Consider the following 23322-nt stretch of genomic DNA (forward strand, 5'->3'; position numbering starts at 1 on the left):
TAAATAATTGATGTGATTGATAATGGATTTATTTCTATGTAAATAATTCTCTCTCTGTTCAGTCCAAGTCATGGACACTGGAATGAGTTTGCCTCAAAGCGACAAGGCGCTCGCCATGATGCAGATGGAAGGCATTAAAGGGAATGACATTATATTGGGGCGAGTTAATGAGGAGAAATCACACTCGCATACTCAATACAGGACTCAGGCTCATCTGACAACAGACCAACTCCACAGAAGATCCAGAGAGGTTTTAGTTCTGACTCCATGATCAAAAGCTGAATAGGAAGCGGTTTTCTGATCAAAACTGATGAAGTTGATCAGGAAGTAGCTTAGTAAGTAGGGACTTGGCTTGAGAAGTGGAGAGTCACCGGTTCAAGTCCCAGAACGGACCAAGAGAGCGGACCTTGAGAGTTTGCTCCTGTTACCCTTCAGCAGGGCTGGTGCCACTACAGGTATATTATAATAACACTAGGATGGGTTAAATGCAGAGACTTCATTTCACTGTGCTGTGTACATTTGTGTATACAATCCATTTGCAGGTGAATGGTGTGTGTGTTTCACCACAAGAAGCATAATGACATTTTTTTTTAAAGTAAAGATCTCAGCTGCGTTTGAAGTACTTTTATGGTTTGTACTATGGCACAGTATTACAGTACAATGCATCAGTTCAGATAGTAGGGCAGTAATGATGACTGGGTGATTGTATAACATCGGTCAACACTATTTCAGACTTAGTCATCATAGTGGTCTGAAACCACCTTCATCATTGCTAAAAAGTTCAGACCACATAAAAACTGCAGCCTGGCAACACTGCATGCATAGCACCCTGAGCCAAAAGGCAGACAAACTAAAAGGAAAGTTACTCTTAAAACCCAATACGAAGAAATCAGCCCGGTCTGCCCATGTTAAACTCAGCAGAACACAGTAGTCAAAACAGAGCTGGATAGCCTGTGCCTGGAGGATGACTTCAGTATGAAAAGCAGGCGGATCAGCATTTCGACCTGAGGCAGGGAACCCTCACACATCTTCATCCTACTGCACTCATTACTCACAACACATCACAATAAACAAATCAAAGCACCACTGGAACAAATGAATTACTACATGAATCATCTGGAGGGATGAATACAGTATGTTACTGTAACAACAACTCCCTGTCTCAACATGTGCTGTGTGTCAAACATTGCAGCAGCTGTGTCATAATGAAAGGATGTCAGTTTGACTAGCGGATGGACAAGTTACATCATGCACTTAAGCAAAGAGCTGAACCCCTTCTTGGCTCAGTACTGTTCTGTGGACAATGGAAGCAAACATTGCAATAATCTGAATGTCAAGCTGTTCTTTTCTTAACCTTTATTTAACTAGAATACGTCAGAGTCATAATCTGACCCTTTCATGCTTCGTTCTGGTCCTCATATCACACTCAATAGGCATCGAAGCCGTATCCAAAAGCCTTTTTGCTCAGCCCAATTGGCCCAAATTGGGTCCAGCTCACATACCCTTCTGTTAGGTGAAGTACCACTCTGTAGGTCTTACACTTGATGAACCCTTACCCCTAGCCCTGTGAGCTTAAGCAAGACCCTTAATCATCTTTGCCCCTTCGCTAAGAGAATAATGTGCAGGTTGCTTCTGCTTTGGAAAAAACTGGCACTCATTCAGTTTGCTGTACATCAGTGATGGCTGGCGGCAAGGTAACTCTTACCTGGGAGCATCAAAGCTGTCATAGGATCCCACCGTGTAATGACGGAACAGCCTTTTGGCCCGCTCTCCACGACTCTCTAAACAGAAAATCACATGGACATCAGAATGATCGACCCGCATTAGGTCCATTTGAAAGATTAATTATGCAGCAGGTACTTTTTAGTTACTGTATTACTTTTACTGCCATCACAGGAGAATCTCTCTTTTTAACAGATTGTTTAAGAAATGTGGTCTTCTGATTAAAATCAACTTAAACTAGATCTGCAACTTTAACCTAACGAGGATTACGTTGAATATATTCCATGTGCGGTGTGCCATTTTAAAATGAACAGCTTTATTTGATCGACTGTTTGTCAGATCAACAAAAACAACCAAGTTAAGTTGTGAAAGGCATTTTGATTATTTTTTAATTTGCCCTTTTCACCTTAGTTAGAAAGAGTATACATGAAGCTAAAACCAGCCATCAGTTAGCTGAGCATAAATAATAGAAACATGGGTAACATAGCTAGCTGGTGGTAACTGACTAAATCCACCTTCCCTGCACCTCTCCAATATACCTTGTCTCATCAAAACTAGCATGTATAACCATTGTCAGGCCTTTGTGAAAGGCTAAATTAAAGTTTATATGAGCTTTTTTTTTATTCATTGAAATGATGCTATGTGTTATGATGAGCCTGTGCCTGTGAGTGTGTGTGACTCCTAGTGATCACCTGATCGGTTGTCTTGGCTTCGAAGCATCACTTCCTCCACACAGTCAGAGGGGAACCAGCCTGTGCGCCCCCTGACCGTCCCCTCCCAGTACCCGCCCTCGCCAACACTCAACACTAGAGAGGTGGGCATGAAAGAGAAGCATGTCAGGAAAAGGCAACACCACATGCACCAACACACACACAAAGACACTAATTAAAAATGAACACACTCAAAAAGACAATAATGTACAGACAAAAAAGAAATTATGTATACAAACATGGACATGCAAACCTACATACTCACCAAGACATACATACCTGGCGACACCATAGACTCACTCACAAACACACACATATTCATACCTGTAGATATTGAATACAAACATATATAGAGACCTTACACTTATGTTAAGACAAGGCCATTGTATAAACTCATTCCAAGACACTAAGATCTGGTCTGGCTGAGAATGATAGATCTCCTTAACAAGCATCTCCTGTCAGGCTTGTGTAATATTTTTATAAGTAATAAGCTTGGCATTGTTTATCAAAGCTAGTCAACTCAATGTTGTCTCAAGTGATCCTTGAAGTAATAGTTTGACATTTTGGAAAAAATATATATATTAACTTTGTTGCTGGGAGAGAGATGAGAAGATTTATAAAAAGTTATAGCTAAACTGTCCTAAACGGTTGAATGTTACTTCTGTTATCAGAAATGTCGTCATATAATTTGCAGCCAGAAGCAAAATACAAAGAAGTTTTAAGGTTCAGTTGGTAAATATTGATCAAAATAACATATTTTTCCCATTTGAAATTACATTTTTATTAAACTGTCACTTTTTCTTTTAACCATTATACCAGCTGTGTTTGTTTTTGATGATCATTTTAAGTATGGTGCTTTGGTAAGTGGATATTTGCCAGTCTACATTAGTATTAGCTAATGTCAGGTAGATAAAGTACCTGTTCTTGTGATGCAGCATATTGCTTTGTGTCCAACATTTTTAAATAAATGGTGTTAGCTTAAAAGCTCCTAATTAAATCTTAACTCAATTTAAACCCCTACAGTCAGCAGTTTAGACGTTATAAGGAACTATTTGGAGCGATGCCAAAGCCCTAAACAGAGAGGTATCTTCTACTTTAAGATATTTAAAAAAGATTCTGTAATGTTGCTTTGCATGTTTCTGACCCTGCCTTCAGTTCACTTTGACATTTTAAGTGTTTAAGCATGTCTAAATCCGGCGTAAACAGAATCACACACACTGAGACAAACACTTTGAATATACATGGAGGACAAAATGCAGTATTATGCTCCAGCACACGCACACATACTGTATACATAATGTGTTTCTTGATATGAAAATGAACATAGTCACCTTTGACCCTTTCACCCTTATTAAAGCTGATTTCCCGCTCTCCCTGGGCAGAATGTGATCGAGTAGCTACAAAGACTCGTCCTGGGACAGCGCTGTAAAGGCGTCTCCGCTGGTCTGCGGTCTGTGCAGCCGTGGTGGCAGGGGCAGGCCTGGATGGGAGGAGCAGGGGATCAGAACAAAGTTTAAAACTTGAAGTTCCCTATAGGCATGGGTGACTTAATGGCTATGTTCAACTGGTTACTTCAGATAGAATTTGAAGGATGCTTAGGACTGTATGAGACAATGTTTCTATTTTTGCTATTAAGTCAAATTGTATTGGTTTAATTTATGACCATTTTAAGGTGTGTACACTCATTTGACATATATTGCATTCTCCTTATAAGAAGTTGTAAAATAACTTATTAAAAGTCAGACAGAAACCTTTTTTATTTATTATTGCTTGTTCCTGGGTTTAATAATCCGAGTACCCTAACCAATCCTACAAAACAACTCATTGAAGAATTACCTCTCTCACGATAACAAAACTAGAAACTATATTTAAGACCTGAAAAATGAAACATTTACTTTTACTTTTACAACCCTTTAATGACTTAGGTAGTAACACGTGGCGACCTATCAGTCCCATTCAGTACTTTTGGTCAGTCATCATTCTCGGTCAGAGCAATACAAAACTGGAACATTAAAATTAAAGACATACATACACATACCACCTTCACAGCTCACTTAAAAACATGGTTCACTGAGAACTACACCTGCACACACTAGTCTGTGTTGAATATGGCGTGTGTGTTACATGGTGTGTTACATGTTGTAATCATGGATGTTGCCCCTCGTTTCTGTTATGTGATTGTGATGTGCTATATGTGACATGTACTGTATGTAGTAACGTGTGTTGTTTATTGTTCTCTTTTATCCTCTCTTATCCTTTCGCATGTATCTACTTGTCCTTAATCCTTTTTATTTTATTTTATATTTTTTTATAACTAATGCTGTTGATATATTGTGATTTTAAGGGTGTCTATTACCATCTGACCAGGGACAACAGCTGGAAATTAGCCATGTCGGCTAAAGCTGCTCCATTTACTGTTTTTGTGACAGTTCTTCGATGGGGACTGTCCACGACACTATAAATACATAAACTAAATTAAACTAAACTACATCGAAAACATTTGAAGGACTCTTATGGGACCTGCAGACTCAATAATACTTTAACCAGCCTAGCTTAAAGACAAGTTCCTGTTCAGCAGCATCTTGTGATCAGATGCCAGCTGTTTGCCCCTCACCCCTGTCTCCGACTCTGCCTGCTCCGGTCCTCCTTGTCTCCGATTCTTCCTCGGGACGGGGAGCGCGTCCTCGCCCCTCTGGGACTGCTGGAGCTCCGCAGGGTTCCTGTATGTTTATAGCCCTGACAGAGACAGACAAACAAAGAAAGGGGGAGAAAACATATTTCTTTAAAGATGTTTATATGTAACACTATATTATTTCAATGTAGCTACGTATATTCTGTGATTTCACTTACTTTGCTTTAAAAAGCTCAAAATGTTTTGAAAAACAACATTCATAAAATGATTAATACTTTATTTTTAATGTATGTACAAACATCTAATAAATGATGCTGTTTTATTCCATGATGTGGTATTCATATGGCCTATCACACAACATGGTCACTTGCTCAGACTAAAGTAGAGGACCATTGCACTGTTGAGGAACCTGCCATCTAAGTTGTTCCTACATTACATGATGATTACAATGTAGTTTTGTATATGTTATGATAATAAACCTTGAATCTATGAACCTACATGTATGTATAGCTCAATCGAGTAAGCAGGATATATAAGCTGTAGTGAGAACTGTTCACCACTAGAGGTAGATAAAGGTTATGCATTATATTGTAAAAGCCCCCTTCAAATTGTATGATTTGCATAATCACAGGGATGAAATTGCTCAAGCTTCATTCTATGGATTGTAAATATCCATTATCTGTGCATTAATCATTTCTCCAAGCTCAGAGGTAAAAGGTCAATCGTACTGAAATGCAAGTTAATAAAATACATTCAATACCTTCCTAGAGAACTTCTGAAGGAGACCAAACAATCCAGGAGTGTCATTTTGCAATAATCAGTGATGTGTGTGTTCAATGGGGATTAACCAAACATGTCAAATGCTCCAAAACCTAGACCTCAAGGTAGGGTTGTTTTGACAACTTCTGCTTCCACTGCCAATTATCACTTTAAAAGTCAATTTTAAGTGAACATGGATGAGAAGTTTTATTATTTTATTTATCATGGTGTCAGAAAAAGACTATTAATGAACATGACAGTAAACAACACACATGTGGGAGCCAGTTATCAGGGCCATCTGCTGTTAAGATCAAAGCTCAAGAAGCTACTAAATAGACTTAGGGGTGAGAGCTGCGCACGCACGCACGCACGCACGCACGCACGCACACACGCACGCACGCACGCACGCACACACACACACACACACACACACACACACACACACACACCTGCACAGAGACAATATTGGTCCCTGGGGCATTGGGCACTGCCATCCAGTCTGGGAGGTTCATACTGCTGTCACTGTTTGCTCGGAGGAAGGGGTGAGGGTGGGGTATCGTCAGGGTACGGGTGCTCTCTCGCCTCTGCGGGGCGTACTTTGGAGATTCCACAAAGGGAACTGGCAGGGGAGACAGGAAATAGTGAAAGAAAAAGGTACATTGTAATATCACATTTTTATTGCTCTTATTTTGCACAACCTCCCCATCCAGAGTGTACATACTCAGATGGGTGCTGTAAATGATGCTCCTGTACATTCGTTATGTCATATTTATATGCAGCTCCCCTATACTTCTAAATTGAACCTCTGAATCCCCCGTGGTGATCAAATGTCCAATGTCAGATAAAACAAAATGTCATTACGCAACGTTACACATCCCAAAATTGGCATGCAAAATGAAGCCTGACCTTAGCGACTTACCCACATCTGTGTCCCGGTGATTTTTGATGATTTCTCCCAGCTCAAAATTGCCTGACATAACAGCCACCTGACACACAAACACACACACATTTACAAATTATTGGAAAATACACTCTTATGGCAAATGCATGGACAAAATAAAATGGTGTAACAGACCCTTGACTCGTTTAACTCCATTTTGTGTCCACTCTACTTGTACCCCTAATGGGCTAATTTACAAGTTATGTAACAGATTTATGGACGTGGCATATTTCAACAATGTTCACATGGATTTGCTGTTTTCTTGATAATAAAAGGAACAGCAAAATAAGTACATCCATGTGAGACCATGTTTGTGTTCTTTCCACCATTGCACAATGTTGCAATGGTGCAAGCTACAAACGCCAGCACAAGGTCTGCCAAACTGGTGTTTTCTCCCAGTTGTCTCGTCACGTTTCCTCTCTTTCATGCACTTAAACACAACAGATTGTCTCAGCTGGCTTGTTCTGCATCGACAGAGTTAATATATCCAGATTAAGGGGTCACACGCATTCCTGCCACCTGGGACCTCCGTGTGCATCGCAGCACACTAATGGTTTAAAGTGAAATTAGGCCCTGGCATTTTCTGCTACGCTAACTTAATAAGACACTAAACCATAACACCACCCAACATGCATAATTACTCAGCCAGGCGCACAGCCATTACCTGAAAAGCGGTCTGCCCACTATTGTTCTTTGTGTCTTTATTTGCTCCCCTGTAGAGCAGTATTCGCGAACAGCTTTCCTGCAACAAACATCACTGATTAGTGTACATGAATTGTAGAATTGCTGTTTAATGTTGAAATGCACCTTTTCTGTTGTAAGCATTAGCTTAATAAAGCAAAGTATTACCTTCTATTGACATTTTGTACTATTGTTCTATTATGTTAGCTAAAACTCAAAACTGATTTTTAAGCAAGGTATACCATCAAATTCAAACAAAATATACAGGTATAAAAGTGTTCTATTTTTGATTAAATAGCAAAGATAAAGAGCATTTATGTTGCATTCACCTTGTTATACTGTATCTTTAAATGTTTTTATGCTAAAGTGTTCTTTACTGTGTAGCTGACATTTGATCCCCGTTAAAAGAAAATGTGTCTACCTTGTTGTATAAAGCACAGATGTGCAAGGCAGTGTTTCCAGAGGCATTCTGGGAGGAAGAATCTGCCCCATAGAAGAGGAGGTGCTCCAGATGCTGCGAGTTACCATTTTGACAGGCCTGACAGAACATGAACAGATTGTGGAGGAGTCATGGTAAGACAGGAGAGAGAGGACAGGAAGAGGTGGAAGGACAAAGAGTTTGTAAGGAAAGTAAGAAAATGTACCAACGAGTAAAACAGGAAGGATTTATAAGGTCACGTTTGATAGAGATAACAGAAAGGCAGAGAAGCAAACAATGATGAAGAACACACAGTGACAAAGGGACAGGAATAGGGTGACATGGATCAAGTGACACAACATTTAATTAACACCTAACTCAGAGGGCGTGAAAACACAGAGGGAACACAAGTGAGATCTAATCAAAATAATAATTTTAGAATCCTTATCATACAGTATGGTTACACAAATCCAGCCCATCATATAAGGGAAATCAAAACAGATAACTGTATATCACTTAGTCATAGGCAATTTATGGTGTTATCAATTATGCCATTGCATAATAAATGCTTATTTCAGCAGCTGTTTGTAATTCAGGACACTTACAACCTTTTTGAAGTCAATGCCTTAACAATATAATTTTGCGGAGAACAGATATTAAACTACAAGTTATCATGGCAACACTGCTTCATACTATACAATACCAGTTAACTTGGCTTGAAAATGATTCTTGATTAAATTAAATTAATAATAATTGTACCTTACTATTCAGTGGTAAAGGAATAGGAGAGGGAAACGGTATAGTGGGATTGATGAGAAAAAGTTTTAATTTGAAAAATGAAATGTTGATACCATAAACATATATTAACATTGTGTAAAGAATCCAGCATCTCTTAAATTATTTAGTAATTGCTTAATTGAAGCCAACAACACAGGTTTCTAAAGATAATTCAACAATAGTGTTACTTTTTTATTATTTTGTCCATGATGATCGTGTAGTGAAAATATGGCAGCAGGATACAGCAGTACTAAGGGCAAAATATATATTTCTTTTTAACCTACACCTCAACCATACATTTTTTGTTGCAAAGGTAAGTGCAGTAACACTTACATAGCCGATAGAAGATGCTGATACCTTTATTTTCTGTCCACTTCACTGCTGGAAAATGTTGCCACAGAAGCTTTGTGGATGGGATGAAGGGTGAAAGGTGTCCGAGATAAAAGATGGGTGGAGTTTCATGGCATGAATGGTTTTTGACCCAGACACAGACGCTGTACATACGGAGACACTGGAACATAGAGTACACTGGTACATTACAACAAGGATGCGTGCCCACTAATACATACAACAGAATTTAAAATCCCAAGTTAAAAATAGACACAAATTAGAACACTGACCCCACTGGATAAAAGAAACACAAAGACCGGACAGTACCTGATGTGTCTCGTCCCAGCCGTTCTCGTCCCTGATGCCCAGTTTGGCGTGGTGGTAGAGCAGTGTTTCACAGCAGGAGGTGTCCCCCCCCGTCAGCACAGTGTGATAGAGCGGTGTCAGCCCCCGCCGGTCCTTATAGTCTGCAGACGCACCCAGGGACAGCAGGACCTGCAGAGAAACACAGGGGAGATAATAATGCAGTGAGAAATCAGTTACTTTCTATTTCAATTCAAATCAATTACTTGTGTGCTAATATTGTATCAAAATAAAAAAAGCAGCAAGGAAAATATCATAAGGTGATTTCCAACTTCCAGTCGAGGAATATTCATGGGATTTTATAGAAGGATGCGAACACATAGTCAGGGATTCAAAGAGGTCATTCAGTGCCTTGGGCTAGAGAGAATGATGTATTCAATAAGAGTCTGCAGTTTATTTATGCAGCTGTTTCTTTCCTTTGTGAAAAACGTTTTCTCTGACAATGTTCCACATGCAATTACTACCCCCTAAATTATTTGGATCCCTCTTCACATGCCTTACTTATCGAAGGTGTGGGAGCATAAATTCTGGACAAATGCATTAAATACACACTTTTAATCCAGGCAATCTGAATTTAAGTGTTTTTTTTCCCTCTCTGGATGAATAGAATAATAGGTGTGTTTTTTGTTCTTGTTCTTTGTTTGTGGGTGAGTGTTGATTGTTGCGTGGGAATGTCTGCGTAATCGGTCTTTAGGCCATTTGCTTACAGAGCAACACAAATTAAGATAGTGTTCGTTTCAATGCAAGTACCCAAGTGTAGGTTTGATTTTCTTTTTTTTAATGGCATGACAATGAAAAAACATTACTCGTAATTAGATAACAGCATATCTAAAAAAAGGATAAAATGTGAGTCCATGTTTACCAGCAGGGCTGTATGGCGGTGGCCTCGCACAGCTTTGTGTAAGGGTGTGAGTCCATCTTTGGCACGGAAGTCAATGTGAGCCCCCCCCTCCACCAGGACCCGGATGGACTCCCCTCCACCCGGCTCACACTGCACCGCCAGGGACAGAGCCGTCTCTGGGGGACACACACACAGAGATTCAAGAGTTTTTCATTACCACAAAAGGATTGGTTTGAAAGTCAAATTATTTGGAGGGCACTGTCCAGATTGTTTGCTCCTAGGGGTCCGCTTGAAAACAATACATTTTAACACCTGCACCATTCTCCTTGTAGGTTAGACAAAAAACATATTAACAAATATTGAACTCCAAAAAAATAATGAACTGTCCACCTCTTCTGAAACTGTGTCTATGTTGCCCCAATGTTTTTTTGCTTCAAACTACCCTGTGGAGTTGTTGGTGGGGGTCCCTCATTAAAAAAAAGCAGCATATGTGCCTTTGAGAATTGAGAAAACATTATAAATTGCCCTCCAAGGTGTTACAGACAGCTTGCATCCGCCACTGTCCCTTCTGACAGAAAGTTCAAACAAAAATCACTTCAATCCCCAGCATGAGTGAAATTATATTATAAATTATTTCCAGGTCACCACAAAGCCTGAAAGAATTCAGCGCTTTAAAGTTTCCCGCATATGTTCGAATTAACTTCTGATTAAATGTAATATAAAATAAAAGCTCTTCTGAGAATTACCTCTCCAGATTATCCTACAGGTAGCAACATTAGCTTTAAAGTCAATATCAAAGCATTTATTCTTACTGATGCCTGCTACATCATACTTTGCCAATTATGCTAACATGAAATGGAGCTCCAAAGATTTCAAAACAAAGCAGTGCAGTGTCACAACACTTTAACTTCACTTAACATACTTCAATTTCTTCAGGAAGAAGGTACAATGGCCCCACAACAACAACAAAAAGGGTACAGAGCATTGGCTGCCAGACAACAAAAGAGTTTTTGGCAAAGAGGACAACGACTGAACGCTTTTATCCTCAAACTGATTCTGGAAAGCTCAAGTAGAAATCATTTGGGGCGAATGTTTTGACGGCTACCCACTAAACAGTTCCTCTGGCAGAGATGGACCTGAGCCATGCTGAACGTGGTCAAATAATTTAATGTCCTTTAAAGGAACTCTGTGTGAGCCTTCTGCTGGGTGGTAAAACATGAAGAAAATGTTTCAGACAGGCAGGTCGCATGTAAAAAAATGGTTTTGATCGTCTCTTTGCCAATCCAAAGCCTAATACCATAGACCTAATAGTTAATGGACACTGATTCAAACTGAAAGTCAAGAAAGAAGAAGATTCCACTTGAAATCATGAAGAAGAGCATTTCAACATTTAGATTTAGGTTGAACACATGGATTTAGTGAGTTTTATAGCAAACCTTCACTGTTCTAAGGCAAGGTCATTGTGGTAAAAACGTTAATATAACTTCATTAATTAATTCGGTAACACTTTATATTAAGGTACACAAATTAACCGTCAACTAGTTGTTAATTAACATGCATATTAGCAGTATATTGGCTCTTTATTAGTCATCATAAAACACTTATTAATGCCTTATTCTACATGACCGTATTCTACAAGTAATAGGCCATTAGTTGAGAGTTTTTCCTCAATAACCCTCTAATTAGTGCTTATTTATTGCAAATAAGGAAGTTGTTGTACATGAGTTTTGGTCTTAATATGCTCTGCTCAATATGGGCCTAATAAGGCAGTAGTACCACACAAATAGTAATTCTCCCATAATAACACTTAACAAATATGATCTATTCTTATGTAACAAGACATGAAACTATAAGTGTTAATTGTGTCTAAATAACTCAAAATTAGGTATTTATATCTAAGAACATATTCCCTATTTTAAAGTGAAGTCTTGTTCATAACCAATAGGCTAGTAGTTTGACTCGAATGGACCAGAACAGGTTCCCTATTCTAAAGTTGCCTCCTCTTCACACTTTGCAAATACATCAACAGTACATGAACAAAGTAGGCACACGTTGAAATATCTGTTTTATGAAACCACTACATTTCAGACACATGTACCAAAACATGTCAAGTTTCTCCAAGGCTGAGAACACATATGCAGCCTGTACTTTTTAATAAAAACAGATTTTTAGCAGATGTTATGTATTTGTGATCATACTGTGTGACCTGCTTGTACGTACTTACACAATAGGTGTACTGTTCTCTCTTTGTGTACTGTCTGTGTGAACATAGATTACAGCCAGACAAACTCTTTTGAGAGCCAGGGAATTGAGCAGCCATGCTCCTTTATTGAATTATTTGCAGTCCACTGACATTTAAACGGAGTGAAACTATAAACAAAGAAGTTACAAGGCACTTAATGATCTCATACATGCAAGTGTAACATACACAGATTAACACATAGGACCTCTAAGTGTAAACAAGGTAAATATAGCTAATGCTAGCTTTGCAATAAGCATGTAGGCCAGTGGTCACCAACCAGTCGATCGCGATCGACCGGTCGATCGCGAGTGTGGTTCGGGTAGATCGCGGACCGTTAACAAAAAAAGTAAAAAAATAAAGAAAAAGAAAAATAATAATGTTTGAAAAATATGCTGTCAATACCCCAAAACATATTCTTAGATATAAATACCATATTTAACACTTATAGTTTCATGTCTTGTTATATAAGAATACCATATTTGTTAAGTGTTATTATGGGAGAATTACTATTCTTGTGGTACTGCTGCCCTATTAGGCCCATATTGAGCAGAGCATATTAAGACCAAAACTCATGTAGCCTACAACAACTTCCTTACTTGCAATACATAAGCACTAATTAGAAGGTTATTGAAGAAAAACTCTCAACTAATGGACTACTACTTGTAAAATACGGTCATGTAGAATAAGGCATTCATAAGTGTTTTATAATGACTAATAAAGAGCCAATATACTGCTAATATGCATGTTAATTAACAACTAGAGAATGCAATTCCTGAAGAAATTGCTAGTGGGAATGCTCTATGCTGAAAAGCTGACGCTGAATTGCTATGCTGAAATGTAATGTGTAAGAAGAAAGTGAAGAATTTAGATTGAAATTATACATGAACACTGGGGGCTTGAATGTGTGATGAGAGAAGAAAAGAAAAGAAAATGGCTTGGAAAAGCTGCAGAATATTTGAACTGCAAACTATTGAACTATTGATGGTGAATGATCTGTCGCCATGGCAACGGTATTTGATGACACCCCATAATACGCTTAGATATGTTGATGGCTGCATCGTTACCAAACCTGTGAAGTTTTGGGCTGTTTGGAGCATTTTCACTGAAGTTATGAGAAAACCGTGTTTCATGGCGAGCATAACGGCATTTGAAGAAATCTAAAAACTGTCCCGTAGATGTCTTCACGGCTGGACTGTTAGCACACGTGAAGTTTTAGCACTTTTTGACAATTTTCATAGGAGTTATAGCAATATTGTGTTTTATCGCAAGGGATGCGTTGCCATGGCAACAGCTTTTGAGGAAAACTCACTAATGGTACATAGACATGTTGAGGGCTGGACGATTAACTGTGATCTGAAGTCTGGTGGTGTTTTGACCATTTTCATATCAGTTACCACAACATCGTGTTTTTTGGCGAGGGATGCATTTCCTATGGTGAGATCTCAGATTTGGAGTAGAGCTGTTGAGGCATGGGCCGGTGAAATGCAAGCGAAGTTTGGGGGACGATTGGACCGTGTCCATTGGAGTTACAGCGACATCTTGTTTGATGGCGAGGGATGCGTTTCCATGGAAACGGCATATGATGACACCCCATAATTGACTTAGAGCTGTGTTAACCATTATCTGAAGTCTGCTGCTCTGAGCATGTCAGTTGGAGTTATGACATCATCGTGTTCCATTATTTTGCTTAATTTATTTTTTAAGCTACGAGATGTTTTCCTACGTTTCTCATGAAAAATTATTATGAATAAGAAAATTAATAGCCATCAATTCCCGACCGAGCTGAACATTTTGATGTTCGAACGGAGTTTCTGCGATGTGGAATGTGGGAGAAGAAGAGGTGCAAAATAACCCGGCGGAATAATAAAGAATTTTGTGCATAGCATAACATAACAGATAGTTGGAATGCTGTATCAGCATTCCCACTAAACTAGTTGATGGTTAATTTGTGTACCTTGATATAAAGTGTTACCATTAATTATGTTACAGTTACCCTTGGCTCTGTCAATTTTGGATGGTATCATTCAAATGTAGCATAGAAAAGCATAGAAACAAAAATGTAACCCTAAGGTCCAGTTTAGCAATATCCCATTTTAATGTGTAAGGTGTGTGGGTCTGATGCTGTGAGTATGTTATTCAGGGGGCTTCATCAGGGTTGTCGATTGCCCCCTGGTGTTCTGAAGTGGAAATGTGTTTCACACCCATGATGACAGCCTGTGTTTGTGTTGTGACACTTTGCTCCCACAGCTGCTGGAATGACACAGCAGAGCACACCCAAACTGTAAAAGAGCAGTCTGCTGCCCCCCCCCAAGCACTAACGGGATCTGAGAAAAGACATACAATTGTGAACAACACTGGCCCAGATCCTTGACAAAGTGTTAGGCCAACAAAGAGAGCTTAGCGCAGAAACAACGGAGGGGGGAGATGGGCAGAGCTCCAGGTCAAAAAGCTGCTAATATATCTGAGAGAAAATGATTAACCAATAATGGATGTTAAACCTGAGATACACGTTTATATGTTTGATGGAAAGAAAGAACAGTTCAGTAAACATAGAGAGACACATAAGGGATTAGATTTTGCAATATAATTGTGTTTAGATGGGAATATGTACAGTTTATATGGCTTTCTTTGACTTTAACATTATTTTTTCTTTCTAATTTATTTCCCAAGCACATACAACTGCAGTCTGTAATTGCTATGAATGTATGATAATAGATACAATGATGACGCTGTGGATGAAACAAATCCTCAGGCTCTGAGGCACTCCTTACCGCCGGTGTCAGGGTCCTGATAGTTGGGATCGAGGCCTTTGTCTAAGAACTTCGTCATCTTGTCCACAGCGCTGGTTTGGATATAATCCATGAATTTCTTCAGACTAGCCTGCGTGCAGAGAGAGTCTTTTAAATATTGTTAATGCAGTGACATGCATACTGTATAATATTGATTTAAAACATGCAGCTGAAACCCTTCAGGGATCTACCCTCGGGGCATTTCATACATGGGTCTCATACCTTGGTGTGCAGTTTGGCTAGTTGCTTCTCATCCAGATTGGTCTGTTTGTACACCCTGGTCTTGTATCGAAACTAAACACAAGAGAGAAGAAAAAAAGTGAAGCCTTACTCCGAGGGTGTTTGTCTTTAATTCTCTTAGCTTTTGGCCTAGATTTACTAAATGGGTCTGCAGATGTATTATAGAACAAAGCCTTTTCTGCTTTGCTATACATAAAATGTCAAAAGGAGCATTTACAGTAGGTGTAGTTCATCTGGAATCTTGACGTAAAATAGAAAAAGCTACAGTAAACATGGTCCCAAGTATTCCTTTACAAAACTATTTTCTGGAATTATATTGCTCCTTCCAATGACACCATAATGATTTAAAAGAAAGTTGACATTTATCTGACATGTATCTAAACTTTTTAAGATTACATTACATTTGATTCAGATTTTGATCATTCGTTATTGAAAAACAGTGACATCCTGAGGACATGCAAGCTACATCTCTTCTCTATTGTGTAATAATGTGTCAATGGAGGACTGGAATATTACCTCTAAATATGGTACCCCTTTTTCAAAGGACTGTGGGTACTCTCTGAGCAGCCTCTCCTCCTCCAGGAATTTGGCATCATGACCATCAGTGGCGGGCTGGAACAGACCATAGTTCAGGACGTCCCGCAGAGATTCGGTCAGGGAGCACAGCACCTGCTGCTTGGCCTTCCACACCGTGGCCTCTGGGTTAAAGCGCAAACATTTCTACAGGAGAGACAGAGGGAGACGTAGGTCAGCTTTAAGTTTTAATTTACATTGGTTATTTCGTAAACTCTAAATGGAAAGACATAAAAATGATTTCATTAATCAAAATCTTACCATGTGATGAATCTGAGAAAATTATTGTGGTTAACAAGAGATTAACATTTCATTTGACAGCATTGAACCAGGTTACACATATAAAGGGCAGAAAAAGGGAAGTCAATGACGAGTTATTAAGAGTCACTTTAAAAGTGAGTGAGTGAAACCCAGTTTTAAGAACTATTTAACTTGGCTGCAATCTGCCTCATGCGGGTGAAATGATCTGTAATGTTTTGGTGGCCAAACCATCTGTGCTTTGAAAAATGAACTGTTACTAATGCAAAGATGCTAAAATTAGGATGTTTTGAATTAACTGTTGCAGAATGAACCACATTTCACTAACTAGAGCTGGCACTTTGGTGCAAAGGGAAATAAAGCTTAATATGTGTCTTAAAGTAGTTCTTTCTTCAATATTTGGCTTGAATAACATTACAGAAAACACTGCCTAAATGGGGCTCCTTAGTTGTTTTTCAAAAACACGACTTTGTATAATGTTTATGTTTAAAACTCGACCTTGAAAAACTACAATGGCAAAATTCATTGATCAGGTTATCTACGTTTTCATCTCGTTACCCCTAAAACTCATTAAGGTCCCCTTGTAGATGTCACTACTGTCTACAAGACAATCTTGTGGCAAGGGATGCTCCAGCCTGACTGCAGCACACTGAGGCTGTTCCCCCGGTGACCCAGCAGGGGGAGACAGGCCCAGAACGAAGTGGGTGATTCCCAGTGACCTCGGTCAACAGAGAGGACATGAATTGCAGCTTTAGTGTCTCCGGTGGGGTCGTGAATGGCCAAATGCATAACAGCTTAGAGGCTCAGTCAGCAAAGTGGGACGTAACTCACTACACAGATGGCTGACAGAAGGTTTTTGGCACCGCTCTCTCTCCTTCTTTCTCTCCATCGCTCGCTCCCTCTCCTTGCCCAGAGTGAAGTCTCTGACCTTGAGGCTACAGCAGGACGATTGGCCCATGCATGCAGAGTACAGATGCAAGGATCCCTGCCTCCTACTGCATCACTGCATTGGCTCTCTTCTCAGCCAGATATACAGCTTCTAACCCAGAGCGTTCTCTCAGTAACTGTCACTCATCTTAATCTCTCACATAGCCAACAAACGTGTGTGTGTGTGCGTGTGCGTGTGCGTGTGCGTGTGCTGTGCGTGTGTGTGTGTGTGTGTGTGTGTGTGTGTGCAATTACAGTCCCAAAAAAGGATGCCAGCTAGGATAAATGACAATAAGGATTATGATTCAGTTATTGTGCAGGAGTAATGACAAGCAATGACAATTATAATAGAAAAATGGAGATTAAAATATGTGTTATAGCTTTGCTTTGAACCTAAAAACCTTCAGATAGTTGCAGATTTCACTAAGGCAGCCACGCTGCTTATTGATCTGTATGCTTCCAAGAATGTAATTGATTGTACAGTTTCTAACCGGCCAGATAATTAAGGCCCATCACAATTTCCTCATTCCTACAAGGCATTCAAAATGCAGCTTCGAATTTTAAAGAGTTTTCCAACTGTTTCGCTGTACTGTTAGAAATGCAATAGTACAGCCTGTAAATTGTACTTTTATTATATTGCAATACATTTCATAGCTCTATGGTCATAGTTAAATTGTTCTAAACCTCAAATGGTGCACTTCATTACTCTCAAAGCCCTCAACAATCAGGCCCCCCCCTACCTCACAGACCTGCTGCACCACCACACCCCTTCCCGCTGCCTCCGCTCATCAGAAGCCAGCCTCCTATCCATCCCCACCCGCACCAATCACCGGACCTGGGGGGACAGAGCCTTCTCCGTCGCTGCCCCCTCCCTCTGGACTNAGGGAGTATCTGGACCTGCTGAATATGGAGCGTGCAGCTTCTCTGCTGGGGGATTTTGAGGGGAGACAGGAGGATTGCGTTTCACTGTCCGCAGCTCTCCTATCTGACCCTGTCAATATGGCATCTCCTGTGTAATGTATAATGTATTGTGTATGTAATGTCCTGTGTATGTCACAATCAGCTGTCTTAGGAAGTCATCCTTGCATCCCCCCCCCCCCCGTTATGTTTTGTTTAGTTGTTTGTTGTTACATGTTTTGTTGTATGTTCTGTTATCTGGAGCAATGTCTGTTTATTTTATAACTGAAAAATATATGTATATTTAAAAAAAAACTCTAAACGTTTTTTTAAGAGGACTTCCCAGTTGTGTTGTCAATATAAATCACTTTTAATTAAAGTTATGAATACAAAACCTTTCTGATGGTGTATAGGCACACTGTGGTGCATTCATTATGTGGATCTAAACTCTTATTCCACCAATGCAGTTACATACCGTGCAGTCACGCCCCCCACACCAGCAGTTGCTGTGGATGCAGGCCCAATGAATGACTAGGTCAAAGGGTCTTGAAAAAGTAATACCTTTGCTGATCCAGACGACAGCCTCAGCCTGCTGAACCCAGTCCACTGAAGACACGCAGATCTCTAGTCCTCTTCTGCTGCCATGGCCAAGCGAAAGTCTAAGAAGCCGCAGGAACAAGACTCCTCCATTGTGTTGGAGTCTCCAGTTTCAAAGCCTAAGGAAAGCATGAACACCTCTAAGGAAAGCATGAACACCTCTAAGGAAAGCATGAACACCTCCAAGGAAAGCATATACTCCTCCAAGGAAAGCATAAACTCATCCAATGGAAGCGTAAACGTATCCAATGAAAGCGTAAACGTATCCAAGGCAAGCGTTAACATGTCCAAGGGAAGCTTTAACTCCTATAGTTCACCAGCGTTGTTGTTCATCATTGTGTTCACAGTCGGTGCCTCTATAATAGGTTGGTTTTGTGTAGAAAATCAGCAAAGTGTCGAACAACTGTCGGAAACCTTTACATCAATGCAAAAGAAAATCACCAACCTGCAGCGGGCGGTGGAGATAACGGAATCACCACAGGTAACAGCTGATTTTTCACACGTTTTTCACGTACATTGTTTGAAGATGTATTATTTCAAAAGTCGTTTTACTCAATTGTTCACCAAGATAAAAAATAAATCGTTCATTTGTTTTTTTGGACTTAATTTCGGCGTTGGGGGGCTACTATCACAGCATGGCTTAGCAACAGCTGCGTTAAGCATATACCGGAAGTTGCTTGTTTGCCTTCAAAGTAAAGTAATTACATTTGTCGTTCTTGAAATTATTTTATATACATTAACAAATATATTCAAAGTATATGTAAATGACGACAATGTTTTAGTCACATCCAGTTGGTGTGATTTAGAGGATAATACGAATGAAAACGTGGGTCTGACTTTATTCTGAAAAGCTAACAAAGGAAGACATTAAGCATGGCGAGCTTGACACTGATAGTACCACCTGTTGTTATTTTTAGCATGGTTGGACTCTAAGCAACTGTACGGTCACGTTTCACTGACATTAACGTACTCTGCTGCTGCTTGGTTGATACAGGATATTAAATACTGACGAACCAAGGTTCCTTATCACATTGATTCAACAAACTAATATCATACATTGCTATACGAGTCGTGCTCATTAATTTGTAACGAGGTCAACCCATGTTCCCAGGAACTATGTTTTGTAAGGGCTAGTGGGCTACCAACACAGTTCAAGGGAAAAGGGGACATGGATACCATTTTGGAGATGTCCATGTTTTAAGTTAAGGAAACTGTCACAATGTAGGGCTTCAAAGTTTAAGATTTCAACAAGTTGCCAAGATATGCACCCTTTCCACAGCCCACAAAGTGAATTACCAGAGATATCAAAAGGATGATATGGTAAAAAGCAACATTTAATTTTGTAATGTCTTTATGAAAGGGCAGTGGAGGACGAGGCCATGTATGTTCATGTTGTACACACCCCTGCTACAGCGAAATGACTGCTCAGTCTAACATTGAAAAGACAAGAAGAGATTACAAATGTTTTAACTAACCAAATGTATTCTTTTATTTCTTCCACTCTCTGTAGACATATACAGGTTTTGATGTGGAGGAAAGGATCTTTGCCCTGGAGAAGGCTGAGGTTTCCCTGGCCACGTCAGAGAAGTTGAGGTACTCGGAGCTTGGGTCCCTAAGTGCTGAGCTGGACACCCGAATGGCCGAGTTAGAGCAGGTCACCCTGTCCGTCACAACTCTCCAGGCTATATTCAAAAACCAGAGTGAGGAGTTTGAGGCTGTGAAGGAGAGTGTAGCTACCGGTTTGAGCTCCAGCTCAGCACTGGCTGAAAATGTGGCTGAGCTGACCAATGCTGTGGCTAGTGCATCCTCCAAAGTTGACGAACAGGGTGCATCATTGGCCTTCCTTAATGTACAGCTAAAGGGACAAGCCTCAGATCTGAATGAGATGAAAGAGTTGATGCACCTCCATGATGCTGCCCTTCATACAAGCAACCAGGAAGTGGCTTCAATAAAGTGAGTTCAGTTAGAATTCAGAGTTAGATTTCTGCAACTCTGTACAATGTTTTTATTTGTTGACTTTCTGTTATGTGTGTTTGTTTGTTTTTATCAGGGAGAATGTCAAGACTAAGCAGGTCATGCATGCCTTGGCGTTAGAGGCGATGCTCACTTCTGTGCAGGTTATTTTGGATGAGCAGTTTGACACTACCACGACCCTCCGCACCAGCATCATGGCTAAAATGCTGACTTTTAACAGCCAGGTAAACCCTTTTGCTTTTTAAATTGAAAATGTTTAATTCCTTTTTAGAATGAATTAATAACATATCTTTCCATCTCAGTTGGGGAATGATCCTTCTTGGCCGGTGAATCTTGATGATGATGAGGACGAACTTGAAGCAGAACTCGCCACCACTGCAAAGGATGCCACTGAGGTGCAGGGAAAGCTAGAAGACGTAGAGGAGGGAATGCAGGAAGAACAGCCACTTGGACAGGAAGTAGAGAGTGACATTACAGAGGAGCAGGAGGAAGAAGAAATTACTCAAGAAGATGAATTCACAGAACAGGAGCTTTTGGAAGTGGTTGCTTTGGAAGAGGATGTGTTCAAAAACATTTTTGAAGAAGAAGAGTCAGATGACTCAAATCAGGAGGTCTCCATGGATGTAAATGAGGAGGATGGGTAGTTGTACTTGAAATGCTTCAGTAAATTATTAGTCTTATTGAGATGAATGGAAACCCTTTTTTACACGCCACACACTTTCTTGCAAATGATTTGTAGTATTTGTTATATTCTACTTGGGTTTTTCTAAACATTACTAAAAACTTGAACAATTTTGTAGAGCTTTGATAAATATTTATGTAGTCTTATGTCAGTCATGTTTGAGGTTAATATACATATGGTCTTGTTGTACAATCTGTTTTCTGAATGGGCATTTTGAAAGATACATTGGGGAAAAAAGAATGGAAAATCTATAAACTGTATTTCAACCGTTTACACATGACAAGATTAAGCTATGAAATGTCAATTGTTTTTTGCAATATGAAAGAGGAAACAAATGTGACTGTACTTGCAGCTTGTGATTTAACACAAGGGCACACACGTGTAGTGCCTCTCTCCATGGAGTTATTTATGGTTCAAGTGCACATGCTGTACATATGGGCACAGCACATATGATTCCATTGGTACATACTGTTCCCTTGTCATGAAGCTCTTTTGTAAAAAGGTTAAAGTACTATTTTCTGCCAGCAGATGGTGCCTTATAACTCCTAATGATAAGGAATAATCAACAACGTTGAAAGAGGAACCAAAAAACTATTTTTTTTTAAAGAAAGGGGAAATCAAAGGGGTTAAGGACTATTTTTCTTGGTTTTGAGACTATTGAAAAGGAAATTCTGCTTGCAGCAACTCATGTCTTCCTAAATTAGCCTTCTCATGTTGTGTAGACAGCTCCCGATCTGTGACACCCTGTCTAAACTTAAACTGACAAACGGCAACCACATGATGTTCAAAGGAAATGGCTCTTCGGTTTGCCATGAAGTTACTTAAGGAAGATGTGAATAAATACTCAAGTTTGGAAAGAGAACAGATGGCGTGTTATATTTTCTTTAATCTGTATTAATAAATGCACTAATTTCTCAGGACAAAACCATGAGTGGGAGCTTGATGGCGACATACAGCTCTAAAAAAAAAGAGAGACCACTGCAGCATTATCAGTTTCTTTGGTTTTACTATTTATAGACCATGTTTGAGTAAAATATATGTGTTACTCTATAAACTACTGAAAACATTTCTCTGTGTTGGGATTCAACAGACACTAGCTGCCACATACAGTATGTAGAGATTGAGATTCAAGAAAAATGTGGAGCGTTCTCATTTTCTTTCAGAGCTGTATGTTAAAAGTAGACACACTTATCTGATATTTAAAGGCAAGAACTAATGGGCGTTTTAAATGTCAAATACATATTTTTAAAATATCTTTAAAACTGATTTAAACTGAAGCTATACTGTACATGTCATGCTTAAACAAAACTAATGCAGAATTATGTTTGGCAAGACAGGGGAAATAAATCTTTATATCCTAAATTGTGCTGTGGAACTTCACATTGCTGGAGGAGTAACTCATCAGTGTCACTGTAAGAATATAAATCTGTGAAATAATTGGTCTTATTTGTGTCTGTAATGAGATTACAGCAGGTGCAGACCGAGACAGCCAACTCTGAGTCAGCCCTGATTTACTTAAAGGCCAACAGACACAAAATGATGCACATGTTATGTCAACATTTTAAATTTAGACCCTTACCATATATATTTTTAGCAACTTTTCAGAGTATATGCCATGAAATATATTTGTCCTAGAGTACCTTTCAGGAGAATAATTGCAAACAAATGAGCTTACAGAATGATTAAAACTGAGCATTTTTTAAGATTGACAAACATCATATGTGTACTTCGTGGCACAATTCAAACGGGGTTTGAATGCAAATGGACATTGACTTCAATACATCATTTGTCAGAAATAAGGTCCCATGGTTCGGAAGTAGATGGGCGGGACTTCGCCTCTCAATAGCCAGAATTTGTAGTTCTCGGGGGGAGTTCGGGTCCAGTTTTTTCAGTCTGTCGTGGTTTCGTTCCATTTCAAAGAGCTTTACGCTCGGCGTAACCTTGGCGCACTGCCACTCCAACATCCAATC

At 39.6% G+C, this 23322-nt stretch overlaps 2 protein-coding genes across 3 annotated transcripts in view; one reads left to right on the forward strand and one right to left on the reverse strand.

Annotated features, from left to right (window-relative positions):
• Positions 1–15492, reverse strand: part of shank1 (SH3 and multiple ankyrin repeat domains 1) — a 36836-nt gene extending 21344 nt beyond the window's left edge. Inside the window, exons 1-12 of the mRNA XM_010776772.1 lie at positions 15427–15492; positions 15187–15295; positions 10195–10349; positions 9297–9464; positions 7866–7982; positions 7428–7505; positions 6743–6809; positions 6273–6442; positions 5047–5168; positions 3764–3912; positions 2415–2528; positions 1706–1781 (exon numbers count right to left, since the gene is read on the reverse strand). Coding sequence (XP_010775074.1) covers positions 1706–1781; positions 2415–2528; positions 3764–3912; positions 5047–5168; positions 6273–6442; positions 6743–6809; positions 7428–7505; positions 7866–7982; positions 9297–9464; positions 10195–10349; positions 15187–15277 — 1307 coding nt within the window. The 5' untranslated portion in view covers positions 15278–15295; positions 15427–15492. The remainder of the gene's footprint in view (positions 1–1705; positions 1782–2414; positions 2529–3763; positions 3913–5046; positions 5169–6272; positions 6443–6742; positions 6810–7427; positions 7506–7865; positions 7983–9296; positions 9465–10194; positions 10350–15186; positions 15296–15426) is intronic.
• A 3163-nt stretch (positions 15493–18655) lies between these two features.
• LOC104944143 (myosin-9-like) lies at positions 18656–22218 on the forward strand. 2 transcript variants are annotated; one of them, XM_010769623.1, is made up of 4 exons: positions 18656–19177; positions 20207–20649; positions 20747–20894; positions 20973–22218. In XM_010769623.1, the coding sequence occupies exons 1-4, from the start codon at positions 18743–18745 to the stop codon at positions 21312–21314; spliced, it is 1368 nt and encodes a 455-aa protein (XP_010767925.1). In that variant the 5' UTR covers positions 18656–18742; the 3' UTR covers positions 21315–22218. The 2 variants fall into 2 exon arrangements, with proteins under 2 accessions (XP_010767925.1, XP_010767935.1); XM_010769633.1 differs by lacking the exon at positions 18656–19177 and adding an exon at positions 19632–20016.
• Positions 22219–23322: the final 1104 nt, after the last annotated feature.

Source organism: Notothenia coriiceps, unplaced genomic scaffold, assembly GCF_000735185.1.
Source record: "Notothenia coriiceps isolate Sejong01 unplaced genomic scaffold, NC01 NC01_scaffold00000339, whole genome shotgun sequence".
Taxonomy (NCBI): Eukaryota; Metazoa; Chordata; class Actinopteri; order Perciformes; family Nototheniidae; genus Notothenia; species Notothenia coriiceps.

Coding starts and splice junctions, on each gene's coding strand:
- LOC104944143 (XM_010769623.1), top strand. CDS start 18,743: ATGGCCAAGCGAAAGTCTAAGAAGCCGCAGGAACAAGACTCCTCCATT. Junction 19,178..20,206: donor AGATAACGGAATCACCACAG/GTAACAGCTGAT, acceptor CACTCTCTGTAG/ACATATACAGGTTTTGATGT. Junction 20,895..20,972: donor TGCTGACTTTTAACAGCCAG/GTAAACCCTTTT, acceptor TTTCCATCTCAG/TTGGGGAATGATCCTTCTTG.